This window comes from Hypomesus nipponensis, chromosome 19, assembly GCF_054491055.1.
Source record: "Hypomesus nipponensis isolate SF chromosome 19, ASM5449105v1, whole genome shotgun sequence".
NCBI classification, from domain to species: domain Eukaryota; kingdom Metazoa; phylum Chordata; class Actinopteri; order Osmeriformes; family Osmeridae; genus Hypomesus; species Hypomesus nipponensis.
Window position 1 is genome coordinate 17997229 of NC_140379.1, and position 23123 is coordinate 18020351.

Here is a 23123-nt window from a genome sequence, read left to right on the forward strand (position 1 = left end):
TTCAGGTGAAGGGCGCCAGCACAGCTAGTTAACTTTTCGCTGTCATTGGGGTGTGCTTGCCTTCGGCGAGCACAAAACAAGCGGAGCTGGTTCATGCAGGGGGACGCGAGACATAGCGCCTCATTAGCAGCGTGTCACTGGCAGTGCGTCATCACGCAATAGGGGCACACCTTAGCTGGGCGGGTATTTAATCAGGATATCGCTGCACTCTGCTTGCTAGTGCGACACAAGGTGCTTCTGTTTAATCTGCTGCCTCCGCCTCCCCGACCTCCACCCTTGGTTCTGTGTTTCCTGTCGTTGGGGGAATGCGTCGCTGCTTTCTGCTCGGAGGTCGAGACGGTGTCTCCGTTGGGTGCGGCAGGGAGCCGATGCAAGCAGAACCATAATGCCAAATCAAATGTTACAATGATGTATTGTACCGTGTGACTAAAGTATCAAGTAAATACATACTGAGTCCTCCCGCCTGAACCATTGTTATCTCACATCGGCACTACCCTTACTTAAATCAAAAGTCTTTCAATAGGTGAAACTATCTGACTAGTGACTAATAACCTGAACTCCATTGCCACAGCCTAAACTTAAATCGGTTCATGAACATAATTCATTTCAGCCTAGACCGTACAACGGAAGTAACGTTAAATCGAATTCAACCAACGCAATCGCTACCAAGACAGTCTAGAAGTAGTTGTAGCCTACAATTTACCGGGGCAGCTTCTCCACACAGCAGGGCTATATCGCATTTTGCCTTGTTACTGACAATGATCGCTATGCTTTTAAATCTATGTCATATTTATAAATAATAAGTAGGCTATGCATTTTTATATAAAATATACAGATATATCAGTTGTAAAATGTAATGTGCAAGCACACCCTACAATTTCCCCAGAAATTGTAGGGTGTGCTTGCACATTACATTTTACAACTGATATATCTACAATTTCCCCAGAAATTGTACCCTCTCTAGTTTCAGCAGGGACAGCTTTTCATTAGTGGATTGAAAGTTTCATTCTGGGGCGCAAATCTTTGCGACCGAACCAATAGACCTGGGGTGCGTTTCCCGAAAGCATCGTAAGCCTAAGTCAATCGTAGAATCCATCGTAGGACAATTTTAGTTTTACGGGCCGTTCCCAAATACATCGTAGCTAAAGTGTCTGTTGAAAATTCGATATAGATTACCCTACTCCTTACGAGCATGTTTGGGAAACGCACGTAAGAAATATCGATGGTTTAGTTTTTTGCTCGATCGTTGCTACGATCCATCGTTATCGGGAAATGCACCCCAGGGGTCACTAAATGGCGGACCGCGGTCCGAGTCCGGACCCAGGCGGCTTCCTATCCGGACCCGGATCTTTAGACGATATATTATTAGCCAATGGAGTTAATTCATTTTGATGGAACGTTTCCATTTTAACCAGCACATTTTTAATAGCCTTTACGCTATTTATTATGTCTATGGTTTTCCTAATAGATGTGTCATACACATGATTCTAGTCAGAATATGAGTCTGAAAACTCTCTGTTGGGCTGTGATTACGGGGCGTGTTTCAACCGAACTCGTAAAACAAATGTCTCTTCGCTCTATTGGATAGACCTACAACCAATCAGAGCAACGTAATATGTTGTTTGTTGAAAACGAATTCAACCCAAGGGCTCTTTCGTGAGGTTGTTGATTACGTTACTGTTGATCATCTGTCCATCATCGAATAAAACCCGCCCTGGCAATTTCATTGGTCCGTCCCGATCCTGGTTTTATGTAGTTGTTCCCAATACGAGACCCTTCAGACCCAACTTCCCGACCAAATGTTTGTGTGGGCGGGGAGAAGTTGGGCTGGCAGCCAGGCTAGTGGTTTCTATCTTCTGCGTCCCATCCAGAGATTCAATCAGGAGCTGCAATAGCAATCACCATAACAACTCACTCACTCAACGTTGGCCGCAACCTCTGTTGGTTCTTCACTAACGGAAAGACCAAGTTTAATTATAAATAAAGTAAAGTTTTGGCTTGCTAATGTTGTTGCTAATATTGCTAATGCTCTGACATTCTGGTTCTGCTTCGGATGCCATCAAGCGGGATCTCTGGTTGTAGTCAGTCCTTCACTAACCAATCAGTATTCGTTAGCAGAATGCTAGCGTGTTATGGGCAACAACGACTTACCCTGTAAGAAATCGAAAGGACATAGGTACTTGTTGATTCAACTTTTGACCTGTAATCCATGTTGAACATGCAAAAACTACAATCAAATCTGAGATTTATTAACGACAATCAGGCGAAAGAGACAAATTTAGACTCCCATTCATTTTGCACTCGACCGCGATCACTCCCAGTGGAACTCTGGTGGAACTGCAAGAAAATTTGGTACAATGGGGCTTAATAGAGAGTGGGCAGGCTCACTCAGGCTCTGGTTTCTCGCTCTCGCTTGCCTCACTGCGCCATTGAGCACTTTTCATAGAAATTAATGGGGACGCCATCTCGAAAGAGAAGCCTGGCTGTGTCTACTTGTATATAAGTCTATGGAGCCTACTTGTATGTAAGTCTATGCGTGTAGCCGGCTCTTATATTGGAGCGTGGTCATTCGCAAACAACCCATCACTACTAGCTCCTTCAATTCAAGATGGCTGAGTCAAAAGCAAAGAGAGCAAGCCAAACTGGCAGCGATTTTTGGGGGGGAACTGTCGAAATGCTTATCCAAACAACGTTAATTGCGGCACTGCACGCAGTTGGATTGTATAAATATTATTTTTAAAAACACCTGCAAAATAAGAATTTTGCAGAGTGCCCGGTTCTCGAGATAACCGTGTGATACACTCAGCCCTAAAATGCCATTCACTGAGATACAGATATTCCTATCATTATCAGAGAGATAACAAAACGAGTTCTCCAAAGATGATTAGCAGAAATCGTTTAGGTTTAGTGTCGAAAATAAATGGTTGGTGGTAGCCCTACGTAGCAAGTAGGCCGATGGATTGATAATTTGTTTTTTGGAAACAATATGTTTGTTTCTGTAGGCTAACTGTTATTATTCGTTTTAGGGTTATGCGCGCGAAGCTCGCGCATAAAACATACAAGCTAGACTCACATTACAGGGCTGCAGACATACCTTGATAACTTTACTAACTATGATGCTGTACCCTGGCATACACCAGCGATGCTGAGGAATATGGACATAAAGGGGGAGGGGTAAACCCCATTTCCCAGCAACCCTTACGATTTCATTAGATGGTCTTTCTCCGCCGTTGTGTTGTAGACAGTAGCATGTGTTGTCGAGTAACATAAATCAATTTAAAGGTAAGCTCTTTACGCAATCGCCCACAAGTGTTGAGTTTACTGTCCATTGATTGTCGCATCAGGCCAATTATAAAACCACATTTATAGAGAAAAATGAAGTTAAAACACCGGTTCGGGATGCTATGTGCCTTCCTAGCTTCCGACGCCATAACCAATCCAACGAGGAGAAGGGGCAGCTAGCTTAGCTTGCTAGCAAAATTTTATTAATATTGGGATGCAGCTACAGTATCTGGTTGAAACACCATTGGTGACTGCTGGTATTATTCTGCTTTGTTAAAGTGCCTCATTGGTTGGTCCTATGATAGTACAGCTGGATATATTTTGTGTTATGGAGGCTGCTTGGTCTCCCAAGTTCTCGCTTTACTAGCGGCGTTGTTAGCCATCTTATACCGCCAGGCTAGACCAGCTAGCTGGTCAGCTTTTTCACCAGTTTATGCTCGCTAGCTAGCTAGCACTACAGTACTGGGTGGTGCCAGACCCAAACATCGACAACTTGTATGTTATATGATGGTTGGGAAAGTATCCATATATTTGGTTGTATTGGAATATGTTTTTTAATATGCAGCCATGTATGTGCGCATAAATGGCTAAGTAATGTAGCTTGCTAGTTAGTGAGCAGTGGGACTAGTACCTGACTGGACTGGCCAATCAACGATGCAGGCAATGTATTGACTGCATAACAGTGAGGCTTGCTAGCCTACCTAAACAATAATGTAACACTTTCTAAATGTATAATCTGGTGTTATAAAACTGTAGGCATAGCTTGCTGCATGCATCGGTGTTTTCATTAGCTTCGTAGCCTAGCGTAGCTATTTAAACTATGCCACAAAATGTATTATCCAGGTTGCAACATGCTGTTATATACATTAGCATAGCCGACTCGCTCTACTGTACAGTTAGCTTGGTGTTGCTGCATACTACTGTAGCAGTCAGTTACTGTTGCTGCTAACTGATTTAAAACGTTACATTAAAATGTACCTAGTGCTATCTAATAAGCTATGCTATACAAAATGTATTCATGGCCAGAGTATCAAGATAGCTCGATTATTTAACAATTTATAGTAACATGTTATGTAGGCTAACGTTATAGTTGTAGTCTAGTGAGACTGCTACAGTACTAACCAGTAGGTTACCTCTGAGCTATTACTGAGCTGTTGAAGAACAGATCAAGTGAAACAAATATTCTTGTTTCGTAACAACAACTAGATTGTCAAAGATGTCTTGCTTGCTTTAACAACTTTTCTTTCCTGACATTTTAGATTGACAATGTCTGAACTGTTTATGGAATGTGAAGAAGAGGAGTTAGAGCCATGGCAAATACAGGTTCCAAAAATTAACTTGGTGGATGACAACAATGATGATGATGACGAACCAATTTTTATTGGGGAGTTAAGTTCATCGAAATCCACCAGCAACTCAAGACAAAGTATGTACTGAACAATTGTTTATGTAAGGGATAATGCCCGACGAGGTGTAGGCTACAATATCGCCTGATATAATGGACGAAGATTTTCACGAACAAAGTAGCTATCGGCCATAGCCTAGTACTACAGTATTATTTTATTCGTAAAAATCTTTATTTGATTTGGGGACAATGACATTGCTGGCTGGTCTTGTTGCTTAACATACTGTGAAATTATAATTACTGTTTGGAGAATATGTCAATTTTGATGCTATAATCTCACATCCAGTTGCTATTCAACTCGCTACACAGGCTGCGGCCATAGCCTGCTGCCTATTAACTAGTAGTAGCTACTAGACTATGGCCGATAGCTGGAGCTACTTCGTTCGTGAAAATGTTGACATTGATTTGGGGGCAATGACAAAGCTGGCCAGCTAGATAGTTTTCTTGTCAAACATACTGTAAAATTATATTTACTGTTTGTTAACCGTACACAATGTTATTGCCTTTGAATCTAGCTAGCATAACGTTAGCTTTTGGGCTAGCTAATAGCTCAGCCAAAGCAAAGGTATTTGTTCTATGAGCTGAGCAGACTAGAAATATAAGAGTTGACTAACGTTGAAAAACGTTAGATTTTTATAGCAAAATGCATGAAACATTAATGTTTGTAAAAATGCTGGATAATGCCCCCTCGAGGTGTACATTATCACCCGATAATGGACTTCCGCGGAGTCCTAATATAATAATGTACACCTCGTCGGGCATTATCCCTGACACATGTTAATTTAAGCGTTAACCTTGTTTATCTGTGCCTTCTTTTTAAAAGCAAACCACCAAAATAATATCAAGACAATACCAGTGCAAACTGGCACAGTTGGACGTCTTGAAGCAAATACAATAACTTTGACACAGACTTCAAATGTCCAATCTCTAACTCCTCAATACCAACTGGGGCCAGGACAGTGTACTCCACAGTCCATCATACTTCCTGGAAATGGGACTGTGTCGTCAGTTACACAGCCTATTTTCATCAACAACCAGGTAGCTATGCTCTATTGCCACTTACCTTTGGGTTTTTGTGTCTTCAGTGTCAAAATGTATGAAAGGTTATTTTATGTAACGACAGTAACTTTGCATTGTTGGATAATAAAAAATAAAACATAATGGTTTTATAGGGTTACATTGTGAGCTCCCCACAGAACAGCTCAACCTTTATCACGTCGCTTGGGAAACAGTATCCCCCTGGAACATCCTTCACAATAGTTTCAGGTAAAACTAAGAGCCTGTATAATGTCAACACAGCCATGACAAGATTCAGACTGAAACACCAGTCACAAATGGAAGGGTGTGAATGGATATCATTATCAGTGTTTCCCACAGACTAGAGAGCAATTTGTGTGTGGGGGGTGTCGCCCCATGTCTGACTAGGTGGGGGTGTTCCATGTCGGGGGGGGGGTGAATTATTCCTTTAAGAATTCATTACATAGAACTTTATTATATTAAATAAGCGTGTTTTAAACAGCGTGGAGAAAAAAAAAGAATAACGAAAAGCAATATGTGGCGGCCGGTGTTGATTTTGTGGCACACCTCCCTGAATTAGTCTGTGTGGGAAACACTGTCATTGATCATAAGTATGCTATTCATCTCCTGTAGTCTTCAGTGTTGAGTACAGATGATGATTTTGGATTTTTCTGATTGCAGCAAATCAACCGCACTTTATGCATCAGCTAACTCCAAGCAATCCCACACCTGGGGTAATCCACAGGCCTCAAGTGCAGCAGATCAGCAATAATGTAGTGACCCTGTCCAATGTACAGAGTCCTGTTGCGTTCTCACAGACAGCTCAGTCATCCAGACAACTGTCCCAACCTGTCCAGATAGTGTCAGGACTTATGAAAGCTCAAAGCAGCAACAAGGGTAAAGCCTTATATGATCTGGTGTGGTATATTGCTATGATACTGCGCTGATTTTTGTTGTTGCTATATTACAGCACACTGACTAGTTTCTCCCTCTTTTTAAATAGACAATTTATCCAAAAGAATCTCACCTCCAGATCAAAGTGAGAGCACAGTTAAAAGACCCAAGATTGACATCACTGGTAAGTTGCTGTTTTGATAGTCTTGTTACAAAGTTCACCAAAATGTATGTTTCGACTAATTTTCCTTAGGGAGTGGGTGTTTGCCCTTGCACAGAGGTATCTGAAGTAGGGTTGGGCCAATGTATTCAGCAGTTTGCTCGTTTTGGTATAGTAGAACATAATTGGTCGATGATCAACACCCAGAACCTCAACTGCAAGAAGACAAGTTAGTCAGCCATCAGCCATCATTCTTAAACGCTTTTGCAAAAGACCATATACTTACAAAATAACATATTTACATAACCAAAACAAGGAATTGTAAAATACTTTTGGAATCTTTTGGTACCTCACGTTTAGATAAAAAATCGATTCACGATTTTTACAAACAAACATTAAATTATTATTTTTATTTTGTATTTAATCGATTCACATAAGTTTGTGAATCAATCTGAATTGCTGGCAGACTGAATCGCGATTCAAATGTGAATGGATTTTTCCCCCCCATCCCTAGTATTCATCATATTGCCCAGCCCTACACTAAACTGCCCAGTTAAAGCTTGTTTTAATGTAGGCACAGCTAGCTATTTTGCTAAGGCCAGTTGCATGTGATGATAATGTAGCAAGTTCTGTGGGATGGTGTACATGCAACTGGTCATGAAGATGTGTTGTTTGTCCATATTTTACACGGATTACATAACAACAAGGCCTGCTTGCCACTTCAGAAGTGTGTCTTGGGTATCCTCTTTTATTTGGCCAAAACCCAAAGTACTGCCAGAATTTGTTTTAATACCCAAGTTTGCCAAAGCCATTTTTAGGCTACTTCACTATGATTAGTAAGCAGACTGTATGAAAGAAAAGAAAAGATGAGTAGGTGAGGATGGGCTGTGACTGGGCTACATTTTGTAATTTATGAATAGTCATTCAAAAAAGTACAAAAGATGACTGCTAACCCCCCCCCCCCCGCCTCAATGTCATCATCCATCGCAATATTTCAATTTAGATTTCATCACATGCAGAATTGTTAGATATCACCTAATATTAGTCTGAAGTACTGCTACCTCATACTTTGTGTAGTATTTATTGATGTTCTCATTTTGCAGGGTCTACCAATGCTGTTGAGCCAGATGTGGTCTTCAGGAAACCGTGTCCAAAATGTAGACATGTGTTCTTCAGCCAAGATATTTTGAATTCTCATATGAAGGTAATGATTCTTTGAGTTGTTTTTAAAACCCATATCTATCATTCTGCTCCATGTCCAGCTAAATGATTCGGATCATGCTTTGCATACTTTTGAAACATTTGAAATGTCTCATTTCAGAGCTGCTGTCCTCACCTGGTGCATCTCTTTCAATTTCCTTGCCAAGTTTCAAGCAAGCGCATCATGCTTGTTAAAGAATTTTACTATGGCAGACATGAGGGAGACAAGAACAAACAGGGGATGAAGACTAACACTACCTTCAAATGCCAGAGCTGTTTAAAAGTACTTAAGAACAACGTCAGGTACAACAGATTGTTGAAAATATCCAACTGTTTTACTGTTAATGCAAGCTATTCATTTTAGTGAATAGCCTGTATTGGTTTTGAATATACCCTACACTTTTTTATTTATAATATGGTTGTCATTGGTAGTAGATGATTGTAGTTTAGACTTAACAAGGATTTGGTTCCCAACCATCATTTTTTTCACAATATTCAGTTTGACAGAAATTTCTATCTGTGTGTATTCACTGAGATTAGTAGTGATTAAATAATACAGCAAGAGAGATCTGAAACACTCCAGGCCTCATCCAGATATTTCCCTCAGATTGATGACTGTATCAGCCCAAATTCCCACTAGGGGCAGGAGATGACAAATGGTTGGTAGTTTGGAAAGTGTAAGAATCACTCCTTTGATTAAATAACTTCACTTCAGACTGTTGCAAGAAAAGCCTCTGTAAGCTCCTTTTAATGAGAAGACGCGTTTGTGCTGCAACCAGAGTCTGGCAGCAGAGGTCACAGTTCGTCCGCATAACATTCCCTATTAGGGGAGCTGAGGTAGCAGAATGTGTCGGCTGAAAAATGGGCCCTGCCTTGTCAGGTCAGCAGTGGCAGGTAGAGGTAGGAAGGCTTGCAACAACCATGGAGCACTACATCATTAAGCAAAACAAAAGGCTTTGTGTAATTGCTGGTATTATAATGCCCATTAGGCATGCTTAGAAAAGCGAGGTGTACAGAGAATGGGCTTAAATGTATCTTTTTTATAAACCTTTGGGATCCGAGGTGCTTTGGTGAGAACACAGGTCATACACAGATAGGAAGTTATTTAAATTATGTTGGGCTGCGGTTCAATACAAACATTTAAAGTCTAGACATAATTGATCTTACAGTTGAATGTTTTCTGCTTACTTAATCAACAACTTAATTTAACCATGTATTTGAGGCATTTCTAAGCTTACCACCAGCATTTCATGGTTTAATGTGTTGACCTGTTCCATGTGTGTTATTGCAAATGCAATTTTACCATTACCAAATGATTGCTATATTTAAATATCTGTGAATTATGTTCCTTGACACCCTGACAGTGCTCTGTAAAAACCATCAAGCATATTTGTATGTCCTAACCTATACATCTGTTTCTGTGGTCCTCATCACACAGGTTCATGAACCACATGAAACACCACCTGGAGCTGGAGAAGCAGAACAGCGAGAGCTGGGAAAGCCACACAACCTGCCAGCACTGCTACCGGCAGTACACTACCCCATTCCAACTGCAGTGCCACATTGAGAGCGCCCACAGCCCATTTGAGTCTTCAAGTAGGACATTGGAAATATTTGATAAGTCTGTGTATCCATGGGAGTGTGTCTAAAACATATGCATGTCGTCAACATTGATCTAAATATGATTTCTATTTTCATGGGTGCCCAGCATATTCGGGAGTTGACTTAAGCTTTCTGGGAACAACATTATAATAACACTATCATAGGGACAAGAAAGAGTTTAGCAAAGACATAGACATCATAAAATGTCCCAGTGGGTACATTATGGATGTTTTGAGCAAGTTGGTCTTGAACATTATCTGTGTTTTTTTTCCCCGCTTTCAGCCAATTGCAAAATATGTGAACTGGCTTTTGAGTCTGAGCAAGTTCTATTGGAGCACATGAAGGACAACCACAAGCCTGGGGAGATGCCCTATATGTGCCAGGTGAGTTCATTAACAAGGCTTGCTTGTGGTGTTTGGTGCATTTTGTACAGTCTGAGATTATGGAGAGATGTAGCACTATATTTAGCAGTCACACTTAAATGTTGTTTTTCCTCGCAGGTCTGCAACTACAGGTCCTCATTCTTCTCTGAGGTGGAGACACACTTCCGTAGTGTGCATGAAAACACTAAAGATCTCCTCTGCCCTTTCTGCCTTAAAGTTCTACGAAGTGGTCACGTGTACATGCAGCATTATATGAAACATCAGGTAAGAGGCCTTTAAATTTGGAAGTGTCAAATTATGTGTACACGTCAATGTTATTGACACATCCTCAATGCCAGTCTATAAATTGATGGTTCAACCTCCTTATGCAAATGATTGCTTAGAATTCTCTCTGATGAGAAGTCTTAAAACAGACTGATTTTAAGTCAGCTAAATTGGAGCTCCCTGTGACTTGCCCTATTGGCTTTAGACAAACTAAATTGACCTGAGGCCTGTCCCATAAAGGCCACTCAAAAAAGTTATACTTTAAGTCCCAAACCTGACTTGCATTAGATTAATTAGTCAAGCGGGGCTGAAGCGGTTCCATAAAGGCCAATTCCAGCTCACGCACTCTTACTAATTCATGTCAGATTTAAGTAGTCAAGCTAGTTGCGCGTGCACCCTATTCTTAAACAGTCCGAGAGGTAAAACATGGATCTAAAATCCACCACGGCAAAAGCAAGGCACACGGCCACGTGACTTCTTCCAGAAAGAACGTTCCCATTAAATCGTGTACAATGACAGTTCCTTCATCCTCCGCTTCATCAAAATGCAACGACACGCCATGATTGACGTGAACGATACACTACGTAGGTCGAGGTCCTTTTTAGACCTTAAGCTACTTTGTTGATTAAAAAACAGACACCCTCTAAACACATGTAAATTGACTTTATTGACATTGTTTAAAATAAATAGCGCACTACCCAGTGGCCTAACGTTATAACATGGTTGTTGTGTCGGGAAAAAGGAGGATATGTAGCTTATGGATTTAGATTAGTTTTGCAATTGTAGACTACTGTTAACAACTATAGCTATGATCATTATACTTGGATCATTTAGATTGAGATAGGCCTATGCCTAAACATTTGAAATCACAAACTAGGCTAGCCATAGGCTACGTTTAACGTGGCGTGTATCAAATCATTGTTCATTATCGTTTAATTTATTAGGATAAATGTTGTAGGCTATTTAAGTTGATTTTCTATCAATGTTGAACAGATTGAACTGATGAGAGTAATAAAATTAGGCTATACGTGGTAAATTATCATTTTCCTGTTGGGTCAGTGTTACAGGAACGTCTGGTTAAGCACCAAGTCACGCTAAGCCTGACAGTTAGTCTGACCCTGACCAGACTAGTTTTGCAGCCTAAGTTGCCATAGTAACCGAGTTTGAACTACGTTGAGCTAGCTTTATGGAACCGAATGAACTAGAAATTAGTCAGACTAACTGACATAAGTCTGCTTATTTGGTAAACTCGCTTTATGGAACAGGCCTCTGGTTGTGTGCTGAACACCTTGCTCTATGCAGCCTGTAAACTTGTTAACAAGCTGACAGCAATGTTTGCTTCCTGTCACCTGCTTTAAAGCAAGGCTCTCCTTAATCAACTCCAGCCGTAAACACAAGCCAGTGTCAGAAATGTGAGAGAATGTGTATGCTTATACAGTTTAAGGATGGTGTAGGGTTGTTTTCTATTCGTTTTTCTCCCAGTATGTTTACATGGGCCTTGGAAATCTTTGACGTGTAAGATTGAAATTAAATAAGGCCTTGGATATGCTTGGATTCACAGTTAAAGAAAATCAAACTTATGGCATCATAGTTGTTGAATGTCAAATGAATGACTGTTCACTCAAAAATATTAAATTGTTATGTTTTTATTTTGTATTATTCAGAGAAAAGGAATCCACCGTTGTGGGAAATGCAGATTGAATTTCCTTACCCACAAGGAGAGGGTAGATCACAAGTTGAACTTTCATAAGACCTTCAAGAAACCGGCTGCCCTGGAGGGTCTTCCACCTGGAACCAAGGTTTGACCTGTGCACTACTTCAGATCACAAGGAGTAAAAGCCCTTCCTCTATATGAAACCACATGTTCTTATTAAAGTGTTTACATTTTCCCTTTGCTCAGGTAACTGTTCGAGCCTCCCTTACTGGGCCAACTCCAACTTCGCCTGGCACTCCAAACAAGTCTATGATTAATGTAGTTCCGGATATACAAGCCACCAAACATGCCAAATCTCAGGGCAATGCAACAAAGACCAAATCTGTTAAACAGAAAGAGAAGTCCACCAAAAAACAGGAACGCCAGCCCAAGAAGCGTAACAAAGTTTTGAGGAACCTCAGGTTAGTGCTGCACTGTCAGTAAGGTTGGCTGATCTTCTTTGAATCTTTTCAAGCTGTGTATTCAACCACAAGCCACCTGGCAAAAACATGAGTCAATTGCCCCATTTATTTTCTCCAACTTTTAGAATTGGAAGCGAAAAACACACGTGCATCGAATGTGAAACGGTGATCGACAACTTCTTTTCGCATTATCCTTCTGTTGTAACTTGTGGTGCCTGCAAGTATCAGACAAGCTGCAAAATTTCTGTTGGAAATCATATGATACGGTAATGGTCGACGATCAAATTTTGTTAAAAAAGATGTGATAAGATATCCTCATTCACATATTTGGTTTTGAGTTTAATTTGTGTATATTCTTGTCTTTTTAGGTTTCATAGTAATGTCTCTGCTGAAAAAATTAAAAGGATGGATCGTCGGAAAATTCCGCCTGTCTTAAAGTATGTGCTTTTTTACTGGCCTACTTTGTAAAACAGTCAAGATTTAAATATTTCAAAGTATTCTGGGAACATTAACAATGCTTTTTCTGTGTTGAAGGAGTTTAACCCTCATCTGTTTGAACTGTGACCTCCTGGTGGATGCAGCTGAAAGTGACCGCATGAGTAAACATTTAGCCAACAGACCTCAGCATGTCTGCAAAGTCATTGAGGAGAAAAATGCCCATGAGTCTTACTCGTTGTCTTATATAGACCACATGAAAGGGTAAGTGTCTTGACTCTTAAATTCATGTTTATAGCCATGTGCGGGAATCTGAATTTGATGAAGCACCTGTGAGAATTCAAAGTCCCTGACCGATAGATTGTTTTCTGGTATGATTTATTTTGAGATGGATTTTAACATATATTTTTACACTGGGTTAATTGGGATGCATATTAAGACCATTTTAAAGACCCTTGTAAATGCAAATGTGGCCTTAATTGATACTGGGAAACATTGTTTAATTAACAAGCCAAAAGAAAGGTATTTTGAAGTCACTGAAGCTGTGAAAAAGGTTGTAGGATTACCAGAACAAGAATATTCTCATCTTGCTTAATTAAGTACACCTTCCTGCCAATACACATGAGATCACAAGTTCAAATGTAATAATCTGAACTTGAGAAGTATGAAATATCAGTTTTTCTCATTGATGTGTTTTTAGTTTTAATCCTCCTGAGATTTTAATGAGTAATAACAAATGACATTGTGCTTTTTTTTGAGGATAGTGTGTATTGTTTTTTTAATGAGCTCTTTCTTGTTATGATAGTTGTAGTGTTGTTGTAATGTTTCCTGATGTTGTTCCTGTCATCTTTGACATCATCACATGTCATCTTTGACCTGATTTTCATTTTAAACTTGTGTTTAGAAAATGTCCTTCACGTATTCAAAAGATGCAGCAGACCAATAGGATGGATGCCGTACGGTGAGTTCACAAAGGGAAGTTGCTGGGGTGGTGGAGGAAGACCGGTTATCTCACTCTGGGCACAGATGAACATTTATCCCAAAATACACATTTCAACATTGCATTCCCTCACTGAAAACCAGACCTAATGTTGGAGCACTTTGTTTTCACCAATAGACTTCCCCCGTTGGTGGAGCCCTTGGTCCACTGTGTTTCAACTGCTACAGGGGGGGCAGTGGTGCAGGAGATGAGTCTCAAGTCCGAAGAAGACGTCATTCTTATTGACGACACAGCAGCCAATAACACTTCAAAGCTGGGGCTGCCGGCAGTCAGCCATACCCAGGATGTCCCAGAGACAGCCCCTATGGAAGGCTCAGCGGGGGGAGAGCCAAAAGAGGAACCGTCATTGCAGCCTGAGCTCATGTCCCCCTCGCCCCCCGTGACTTGTGAGCTGGATGAAGGTGCGGTGCCTCTGATCGAGTCGTTGGGTAATCAAAACTCTTTGAGCTTGGACGTTGGTGAGCAGGTCCCATCCCCTCCACAGCCCAAGGGAGCCGTGGAGGACGAGGTGAGCTCTCTGGTCACTGAAAGTCCTGCAGGAGACCTGCTTTTCATCCCTGACAGTAAAGACATTCCCTTGAGTCCACATGAACCAACTCAGCAGCTCTAATGTCAAGGATGAAGGATGGGGAGGGCATCTTGATGTTCATGTCTCCGTCGTGTAAGGGCAGTGTTGCTCATGAAAAGACCTGAAAGAAAAAGAATTAAGAATGTACTGAAGTGTACCTACTTGTTTTCTTGAGGTTCCCTGGTCTTGGTCCGATGTACAAAATTTCAGTGCTGTGTGATTCATAAAACTGGTTTTGTCATATCTAGGCCTACCATTTTTCATCAGTGCGAGATACATTAAAGCTTCAAAGAAAAAAAAATATATCACAGCTTTCAATGAAAGTGAAACTAGCACATAGTGTAAATTAAGTAATATGTCGGAATAGTGATTTGAGTTCCTTTATGTTGTACTGGATGCAGCAACAAATGTATGCTAAAGTGAAAACAATGCTTTATTTTGGGGCGATTGTTATTCAAAATTGGGAAGTGAAGAAAACAGTATTGTGCTGTTAAAGAATCCAACCTTGGCTGAAGGCTTACTCTGTTCTATGTACTAGGTATGAATTTGTGTGACCAACTACACTATCCCAGTAGCTTTTATATATGTTTGAATTATTCCTATCTGATGACACCTTGTATGATTATGTACCATTCTCCCAATAAGGTGTCTTTTATAATACATTAAACTGTTTCAACCATTGTATATCCTTACCCTCCGCAACATGTAAATAAACTTTAGTATTACTTATCTAATGTCTTTCATATTTCTAATACTTATGATTAATCCATGGTAGTTATTTCAAACAAAATTTTACCTTGACAGAGTGTGACCCCTAGCTAGTTGATAGTCTTGGTGGTTGATAATCAGACACACACATGTATGTGTGTGTGTTATGCAAACAAATCAGTGTCAAAACTGTCAACATAGAAATTGTCATTGTGGTATAGTTCCCATATTAACACAAATCTGTTTTTACTTCAGGCTGATTTGTTTGAATTGCAGTAGAAGTCTCAGTGGGAAACACTGCTGTCAATGAATTTCTAAGCACCTTGAGTAGCACTGCCTCAGTGACTGGTTTTTGGGTACTGTTCAAAATGTAAGCTAATGATGCTCAATGGGGACAAACTTCATAAGACTGCTGACACAACAAGGCACCAAGCGTGTTGACAAGCAAACTGTGAAATGTGTTTTGTCCCATTTTATTAAAGTGGTATCTTTAAAATGAATGGAGTTGTTGGGTGTTTGATAACATGAATTGTCAGTAAATAATTGTAAGATGGTGGTGTTTCAGTTGACATATTATAGGGAATGATAATTGGTGGTAGAGCCCCTACTGCAAGTTTGCTTAAGGTAAAAGTGTGCTAAATTAAAACGATCTATGGTAGGAGGACCATAAGGGAACTGTGACTCCTGCTTATTTGACCTATTGGAATGTTGCAGGGGTTGGAGAACAAATATAAGCCATGCTTGAGCTAAGCTGTGATGACCAGGACGAGGTAGATGGAAGATTTGTGTAGGTGTCTCCGACTTTTATGCTCTGCAGAACACGGAGATCTCTTGGAGAACACGTACAATAACTCAACATCGCTCCCTAGTGTTTATTTTGAGAGTAGTGTCAAGCACAACCTTGTTCCAGTCCAACCAGCCAGCTCTGAAAATTCCCTACGACGTCACACCTGGATGACAGATCGCGGAAGTGAAGCAGAGAGAAACGCACCAACCAAACAAGTTGCTTTTTTACTCGGTGAATAAGACATTTAACAGGTAAAATGTGAATATACAGTTGGTGAACTTTATGGAAAACATTGTCAAATACAGTTTTTGCGTCGGGAATATAGTTGTGTTCCTCTTCGGGAGTATTTTGTAGTTAATGCTCAATCGCTCTGATTCCAAACAGCTTTGTTTATGAGCTAACGTTAGCTTAGTTTACTAGTACAGTAGCTACAAGCCTACGCCTAGCCTAGATGGCTGCTCCAACTATGTATGTCATTATGGTTTGATAGCACACCGATGTTTGCCTGCTCGGTGTTTGTTTTTTACTGGTAAAGAAACATGCGCAGCTAGTTGCATCGATTGTAGCTTGCTTGCTACTATCTACTGACTTTCCGAGTTAGCTTGCCTAGCTAGCTTGATTGTTACTGTAGTCACTAGCTATCAACGTACTGTAGTAGGGCTCAATCTATCATACGATACTCACTTCTAAATGAAGATCTAGCTACCTATTTAGCAAAACCTTTGTCCCGGTGGTGGTGTGTTTTGATCTCGTCTCATTGACTTTTCACTGTAATTTGTTATTAAGGTACTGTAGTTGCATTTGGTAAATAAAATACCACACGGCTAACTGGGCATAGACGGGCCAATTGCTGTTGAGGTCATTCTCACATGATGGCAAACGCTGACTCATTGAAGTGGGGTGAGGTTTCCATAGGCTGGAAGATAAATTATTTGATTTTTGTTGTGCCTGTCCACACAGAACGCTGTCCGTCATGTTAGGCGGAGGATTTAAAGCAGAAAGACTGCGTGTCAATCTACGGCTCGTTATCAATCGTCTTAAACTTCTGGAAAAAAAGAAAAGTAAGGCTATAAACTACACACACTCAAACTGGTTTTCCGGACTACAGGCTATTTATACCCTTTTAATTACAAATATTTTATCATTACCTGTTTTGTCTTCTACCTCTCCTTATTCATCTGTAGCTGAGCTAGCTCAGAAAGCACGCAAGGAGATAGCAGACTACCTGTCATCGGGTAAGGATGAGCGGGCGAGGATCAGGGTGGAACACATTATCAGAGAAGACTACCTGGTGGAGGCCATGGAGATCCTGGAGCTCTACTGTGACCTGCTGCTAGCTCGCTTCGGCCTCATCCAGTCTATGAAGTGAGTTGGATGGCCTGTTTAGCCATAATCAGTCAATGACTTCGTTTGCTGGTCAGATTAGTAAGGTTTACTGTTTTGAATTCTGACTACAAAGTGTCAATAGTAAACATGTCTATCCTTCTTTCTGCTGCCATCTTTTTCATCTCACCTTTCTCTCTTGCTTTCTGGTTCTGTCCATGTCTTATGCCCTTCCTCTCCCCTTTTTCCTCTTGTGTCTTTACTCACACTCTTTCATTGTTTATTTATTTGATTCCCAGGGAGCTGGACCCAGGTCTACAGGAAGCGGTTTCCACCCTCATCTGGGCCGCTCCACGTCTGCAGTCTGAGGTCTCAGAGCTCAAAATAGTGAGTAGAAGGGACCACTGTCATTTTATAACTCTACGTACATCATACAGCCAACAGTTGTCCAGATGCAGGCCTAGTTTGTTGTGTAGGTAATGTGGTCGGCTGTAGGGTTATGGTACGATGGATCTGCATATACTAATTGAGTCCATTAATGCGTGTGCTGAAGGACTTCAGACATTAATACTTGACTCTCTGTTTAGTATTCATGGATATAGATTTTCTAGTACAGCCTTTTATTCAGGCACATTGTGTAACATTTAAAGTTACCTCCCGATGTGTCTTCAACAGATCTCTCTGTGCCTTTGCCCACACAGGTGTCTGACCAGCTGTGTGCCAAATACAGCAAGGAGTACGGCAAGCTGTGCAGGACAAACCAGATAGGAACCGTCAATGACAGGGTGGGGATTTCCCCCAGAAGTTCTCCTCAATTGGATACTTGGGGAGTTGTGGATATCTAAAAGCCGTTGCCCTTCTGTGTGTTTCAGCTGATGCACAAGCTGAGCGTGGAAGCCCCTCCTAAGATCCTGGTTGAGCGTTACCTCATAGAGATCGCCAAGAACTACAATGTGCCCTATGAGCCAGACGCCATGGTCAGAGTGAGTACCAGGGAGGGAACGCCTGATTGGTAACAATGAGAACCACAGTAGCTAATTATATAATAAACAAGGTGAATGCTATCATCATTAGCCATGGTAAGGACAGAGATGAGGGGTACGGAATGGATTGGAAGGGAGGACATGAGTAACAGGATGGGACACCCTTGAACCAGGGTTTTTCCTGGGTCAAAATGGGTCTTTGGTTCTCAAAAAAAAAAAACGGTGTTACCTTATTAGCAGACATGTATTTTTTTAATTTTTTCACCATTTCATAATTAATGGAGGCTATGCTTTAGGAAATCATTTTGCTTCCACTTTAGATGAAAATAAATATGGCTAATAGATTGACAATAGTCCAAGCCCCATGGTGCTATCATGTATGGTTCAAAGAGTATCAAGGTTTACCTCTTTACATATATATGCAAACTACTGAAATGTATATCAATAGAATCTAGAACTAACCAGTGGCCAGAAATGGAACACCCAAATTATGAAATTCAAGTTTATCAAAGCAAGCTATTGTTCGCGCACATCACAGATGCGTCTTGATCAGACAAGAAGACACACTCGATCTTTCTATTCAATGGGATTACTATTGATCAAAACAGAACGAGGGTTCGGCTGTACTTGAAAAATATTATTAAACATATTCTCGGACATGCAGTGCACGAGTGATGAATTGCAATGACGGCTCCAAAATAAGTTATAGAGAGCACAGAGAACTTTATATATTTTCTAATCAATGTATTTATTCCCAGGTGTTTTGCAATTTCCTTTTATTTTCTTCAGGCCTATACTATATATTATCATTCCAGGTTAAGAATACCAATGGCGGTTGCGTTGGAAATTTTGTTTGCATTTGTACAGGTGTATTCGTGCACGTCAGGCTGGCCCTCGCAGCGAAACGACAGTTTAGTGGCCGCTCTGTCCATTCGCGCACCTCACAGTTGCGTATTGATCAGGCAAGAAGACATACTTATCAACTCATTACTATTGATCAAAACAGAACGAGGGTTCGGCTGTAGCCTACTTGAAACATACTATTGAGAACATATTCGCTGACATGCGCTGCAAAAAAAAAAAAGAAATTTTCCTTCCCTGATTTTTTTTTTTTACCTTAGGCGCTCCGGATTTGTCATAGGCCCTCGGGAAAACGGCTTCGGCGCGTGCCAACATTTTCTCTATGCAGGAAAAACCCTGTCCTGAACACCATCCTCCTTTCCTCTTACAGCCAGAGGTGTGTCCAGGAGAGGAGGCAGACCTGATTGACGTGGACACGGACAAGAAGCCCCGGGGAGGTGGAGGAGGAGGAGGTGGAGGAGGAGGAGGATTCACCGCTGGGGCCATGCCCATGCCTATGCCCATGCCCATGCCTATGCACTCTGCCTTCAACTACCCCACCCCGAAAGGAGCAGTAAGACTGATCTTACTATGAATTTCATACCTTCGGTCAACATCTTTAATTGAATGTGTCCTAGTTGAATTTATTTATAAAGATAAATGTCTCTGTCCAGGAGCCCTTTAGCGGTCCTGTGGGCACCTATGAGGGATTCAACAGCTTCCAGCCCCCCATGAGAGGAGGGCCGCCTCCCGAGCTGCCCAGTTGCCCCCCCACCTACGAGTCTGTAAGTGACCATGTCCACCACCACCACCCCCTCCCCACCCCCCTCGCCACCCCTGCAGGCAGATGGACAGTGGACAGGTCACCCCTCAGGGAAGAGCTCTTCATATTAAGTTTATAGATCTTTCTCTTCTGCCGCTGAATGCTCTCCTAACATAGATCTCAAATCAGAGAACAGAGGTTATAATTGCCCAGGCTTGGTTTCTAATGCGTTTCCAACAACTACTAACTGTCCTCACGGCTGAGCTTTTAGAGAACCAAAGTGTGTAGAAAAGGATCTGCTTGACGCTACAGATGGATGTGCATCTCGGTCTGTGGTAAAAGCAAGCTTTTCCTACTTTTGTAGACTGCTGACAGCCTGATTGTTCCTGAGAAGTTTGACTCAGAAATGGGTTTTCCTGACTAATTTCTCTTACTAACACAATCACAACATATTTGTACTAATACCACTATCATTCATACATTTCAATGTTTAAAGGTAAGCATTTTGTCGATGTCAATGAGGAAAGTGATGCTAATGTGTGTTTGGGTGCGTTTGTGCGTGTTTCAGATCGATGACTTGTCTATCAAACCCTCTGATCCTTCCCAGGTCTTAGGTAGGTCTCCTCATGATCTCCACATCAGTTTTGTTGTAAATCCAAAACAATGGATTGTTTTTAATCAAGTATTTTATCAGTTTAACCTGTTGCAGAATAACCTGTTGTACTTATAGTAGGTTACATCTGCTGGCTTCCTTTTTCTCTCCTCATTGTTCATTTCCCCATCTCCTCCTTCTGGTCCTTGTCCTCGCCAGGCCCAACCTGCTCTGGCCCTGCTCCTTATGTCTATGACAACAACGCCCTCCCTGAGCTTCCCTCTGTCCCCGACACACTCCCCACTTCGTCTTTCGGAGGGAACACGGCCACCTCGGACGACATCGACTTTGACGATCTGTCACGCCGCTTTGAGGAACTGAAGAAGAAGACTTAAGACCTAGACCAGCCCCCGCCCACTTCCTGACACCCTCTCCCAATATCCTGTGATGTTACTCACCACAAGGAAATTGGGAGGTTTAAAACAATATTGGCTTGTTCCTCAACGGTGAAACTCACCTTTTCTTTTCATTGCTACATTTCTACAGACTTTACCTCACCTCATTCAAACACTGGTGGCATTCTCCCCCTAGCTTGATAACTCAACAGAAGTCCTTGTCACTGTTGTCAGTCAATACATTTTGCAGTAAATAATAAGAACCTCAATACAACACAATCAAGATATGACTGGATAATTATTCTTTTTTGATACGCACTTGGATGTACAGTGGCCTCCTTAAGTCTAGTCAAAAATATTGAAAATGCTATTTGGGCCATATACCTCTGGTTTACCATGCAAATGTTTTCATCTTGTCGCTAACTAGTCTTTTTCTAGACTTTGGGCCAATGTCTGATTGGTACTAAAGGGCTAGCTTTCTAGACACTGATTGCACCTTTTCTAGAATGAAGAGGCTCTTAATTTATACCCTCAACTGTTAATAGTTCATCTTTATAGTAGTACCTTCCACAAGAGGTCTGTGTAAAACTAGTAACTTTGGGTGTGACATCAAACTGTTCCATCACTGAATAGTGTACTAGACTAACAAGTCTGTCTGGCCCAACCAGAAATACAGAGAGCTGTTCACACACTCTTTGCTCTACACTCCGCCACTGTGGCTGAGAAGCCGTAGGGTATGTCTTCTCTTAGTGTGGTCACCATCACAGATCATTGTGGCATCATTTCAATTGTTCATGACCTGTCTTGAAGGTTGACCATTTCTGGTGTACCGATCTCCTAAAAGCTGATTGTACATCAACGCTTTTAAACATTCAGTTTCTGCTTCTGTCTGATTGTCCCATTGACAGAGCAGCCTCTTGTTGACAAGGTCCACTGTGACTCCTCAGACTTCATCTATCAATCTGTTACACGAGGTGGAGGGATGCTGTCATGCTGTCACAAAGAATTATAATTTTTTGATATGCTTCTGTTAAAGTCTCACTTGTTTTGATTGTTGTAGTTTTACCCCATACATGCACTTTCTGTATTTACAGGACTTTGCCTATGCAGTGAATTGGCTACAGTAATGCATGTTCTGACTTTGTGGACGGAACTATTTCCTTCATGAAAACCACGTGATGATGAGCTTTGGATGTACCAGGTTCTCTTTAGGCATTAGGTGCAGTCCTGGGACCTTTAGCACAGATTTGACCATTCTGCTCGGGTCAGGTCACTGATTTCCCAGATAAGAAGTCATTTTTAGTGTGAGCCAGGAATCTGTGTTCACGTGCTTCAGATGTGCACCACACTGCGTTTGCCTTCGTTACCATGATCTCGTATCAGAGGCCTTCTTAGTCTGCACGAGGAGCATACATACTGGGACTATCTGTCCCTTTCCACTGGGTATGTAAACTAACTCTTAGTCTTGTTTAATGTACTCAAAACTCCATTAAATAATTAAGTTTTTTGTATTTATTGGATGATCAAATCTGGTGATGGATGTAATTGTTTTGATAGATGGAGAGTGGATAGGATAAAAGTTTCTGGTTTATTTTTTTCATTTTACTTGATGGATGAAGGGGAGGACAACGAATAAGAGATGCACACTGTCACACTACTTAAAAGTGAAGAATGTTTGATACTAACTGTAAAAAAACAACTATATTGTCTCATTCAATGGTCAATTTGAACGTTTTTCTTTTGTCTGTCAACCCAAAAATGATAGTTTAATAAACAACATTTGGAATTGAACTTGTGTTCTGGTATGGATTTTTTTGAAGATGCTGTGAAGCAAATTCCATGATTTGATTCTCAGTACATTAAATATGTGTGAAGTAAGTGGCTGAAAGCATGTGCAAAGCCCCCCCCCCCCCCCAAACATAAAAAAAAAAAAATTGTATTACTGATATACTGTTAGCTATAACAGGTAGCCGATTGTTCTCATATCGATTCCATTATGAGCAATCTTATAGTAGTAGTAGTAGTAGTAGAGGAGTCATTAACTTACTATATATTCTTCCAAAGAAAATGAGATTAGCATTGCATTGGTGGAAAACTCAACATGCATGCAGTACAGAGTGATACCACCAGAGGGTAGCGCTGTAACATGTAACTGCCAAAGACAAAGGAGGACCCAAAAGTTGAAGATACCCAGTCAGCGCTCTGATCTCAAGGCTGCAGCTGAGGTAGGTGAAACGTTGTCACAGACTCTGACTCACCCTCTAATTGAGATTTCTTTATAAAGGCTAACTCTGCCTTTCCTGTACACCACCATGGAAACAAGAACCATCTCCAAGGTAACAGGCTTGTATTTAGGACCAATCAAAAGGGACAGGAAGAAAAACAAATGAAGCCAGCTGACTTGTTA

At 41.1% G+C, this 23123-nt stretch overlaps 2 protein-coding genes across 3 annotated transcripts; both read left to right on the plus strand.

Annotated features, from left to right (window-relative positions):
- Positions 1 to 3048: 3048 nt before the first annotated feature.
- Positions 3049 to 15533, plus strand: znf280d (zinc finger protein 280D). 2 transcript variants are annotated; one of them, XM_084682911.1, is made up of 18 exons: positions 3049 to 3282; positions 4542 to 4708; positions 5511 to 5725; positions 5884 to 5953; positions 6386 to 6601; positions 6708 to 6782; positions 7862 to 7962; positions 8080 to 8261; positions 9397 to 9554; positions 9843 to 9943; positions 10061 to 10207; positions 11872 to 12006; positions 12108 to 12322; positions 12448 to 12588; positions 12691 to 12759; positions 12857 to 13021; positions 13662 to 13718; positions 13875 to 15533. In XM_084682911.1, exons 2-18 carry the CDS (start codon positions 4549 to 4551, stop codon positions 14365 to 14367), a joined length of 2700 nt encoding a protein of 899 aa, XP_084539037.1. In that variant the 5' UTR covers positions 3049 to 3282; positions 4542 to 4548; the 3' UTR covers positions 14368 to 15533. The 2 variants fall into 2 exon arrangements, with proteins under 2 accessions (XP_084539037.1, XP_084539036.1); XM_084682910.1 differs by having other exon boundaries at positions 3050 to 3282; positions 5860 to 5953.
- A 448-nt stretch (positions 15534 to 15981) lies between these two features.
- Positions 15982 to 22507, plus strand: ist1 (IST1 factor associated with ESCRT-III). The gene is made up of 10 exons (XM_084682909.1): positions 15982 to 16071; positions 16781 to 16881; positions 17005 to 17185; positions 17443 to 17530; positions 17845 to 17928; positions 18016 to 18126; positions 19358 to 19540; positions 19641 to 19751; positions 20298 to 20343; positions 20541 to 22507. Exons 2-10 carry the CDS (start codon positions 16794 to 16796, stop codon positions 20714 to 20716), a joined length of 1068 nt encoding a protein of 355 aa, XP_084539035.1. The 5' UTR covers positions 15982 to 16071; positions 16781 to 16793; the 3' UTR covers positions 20717 to 22507.
- The last annotated feature ends 616 nt before the right edge of the window (positions 22508 to 23123 follow it).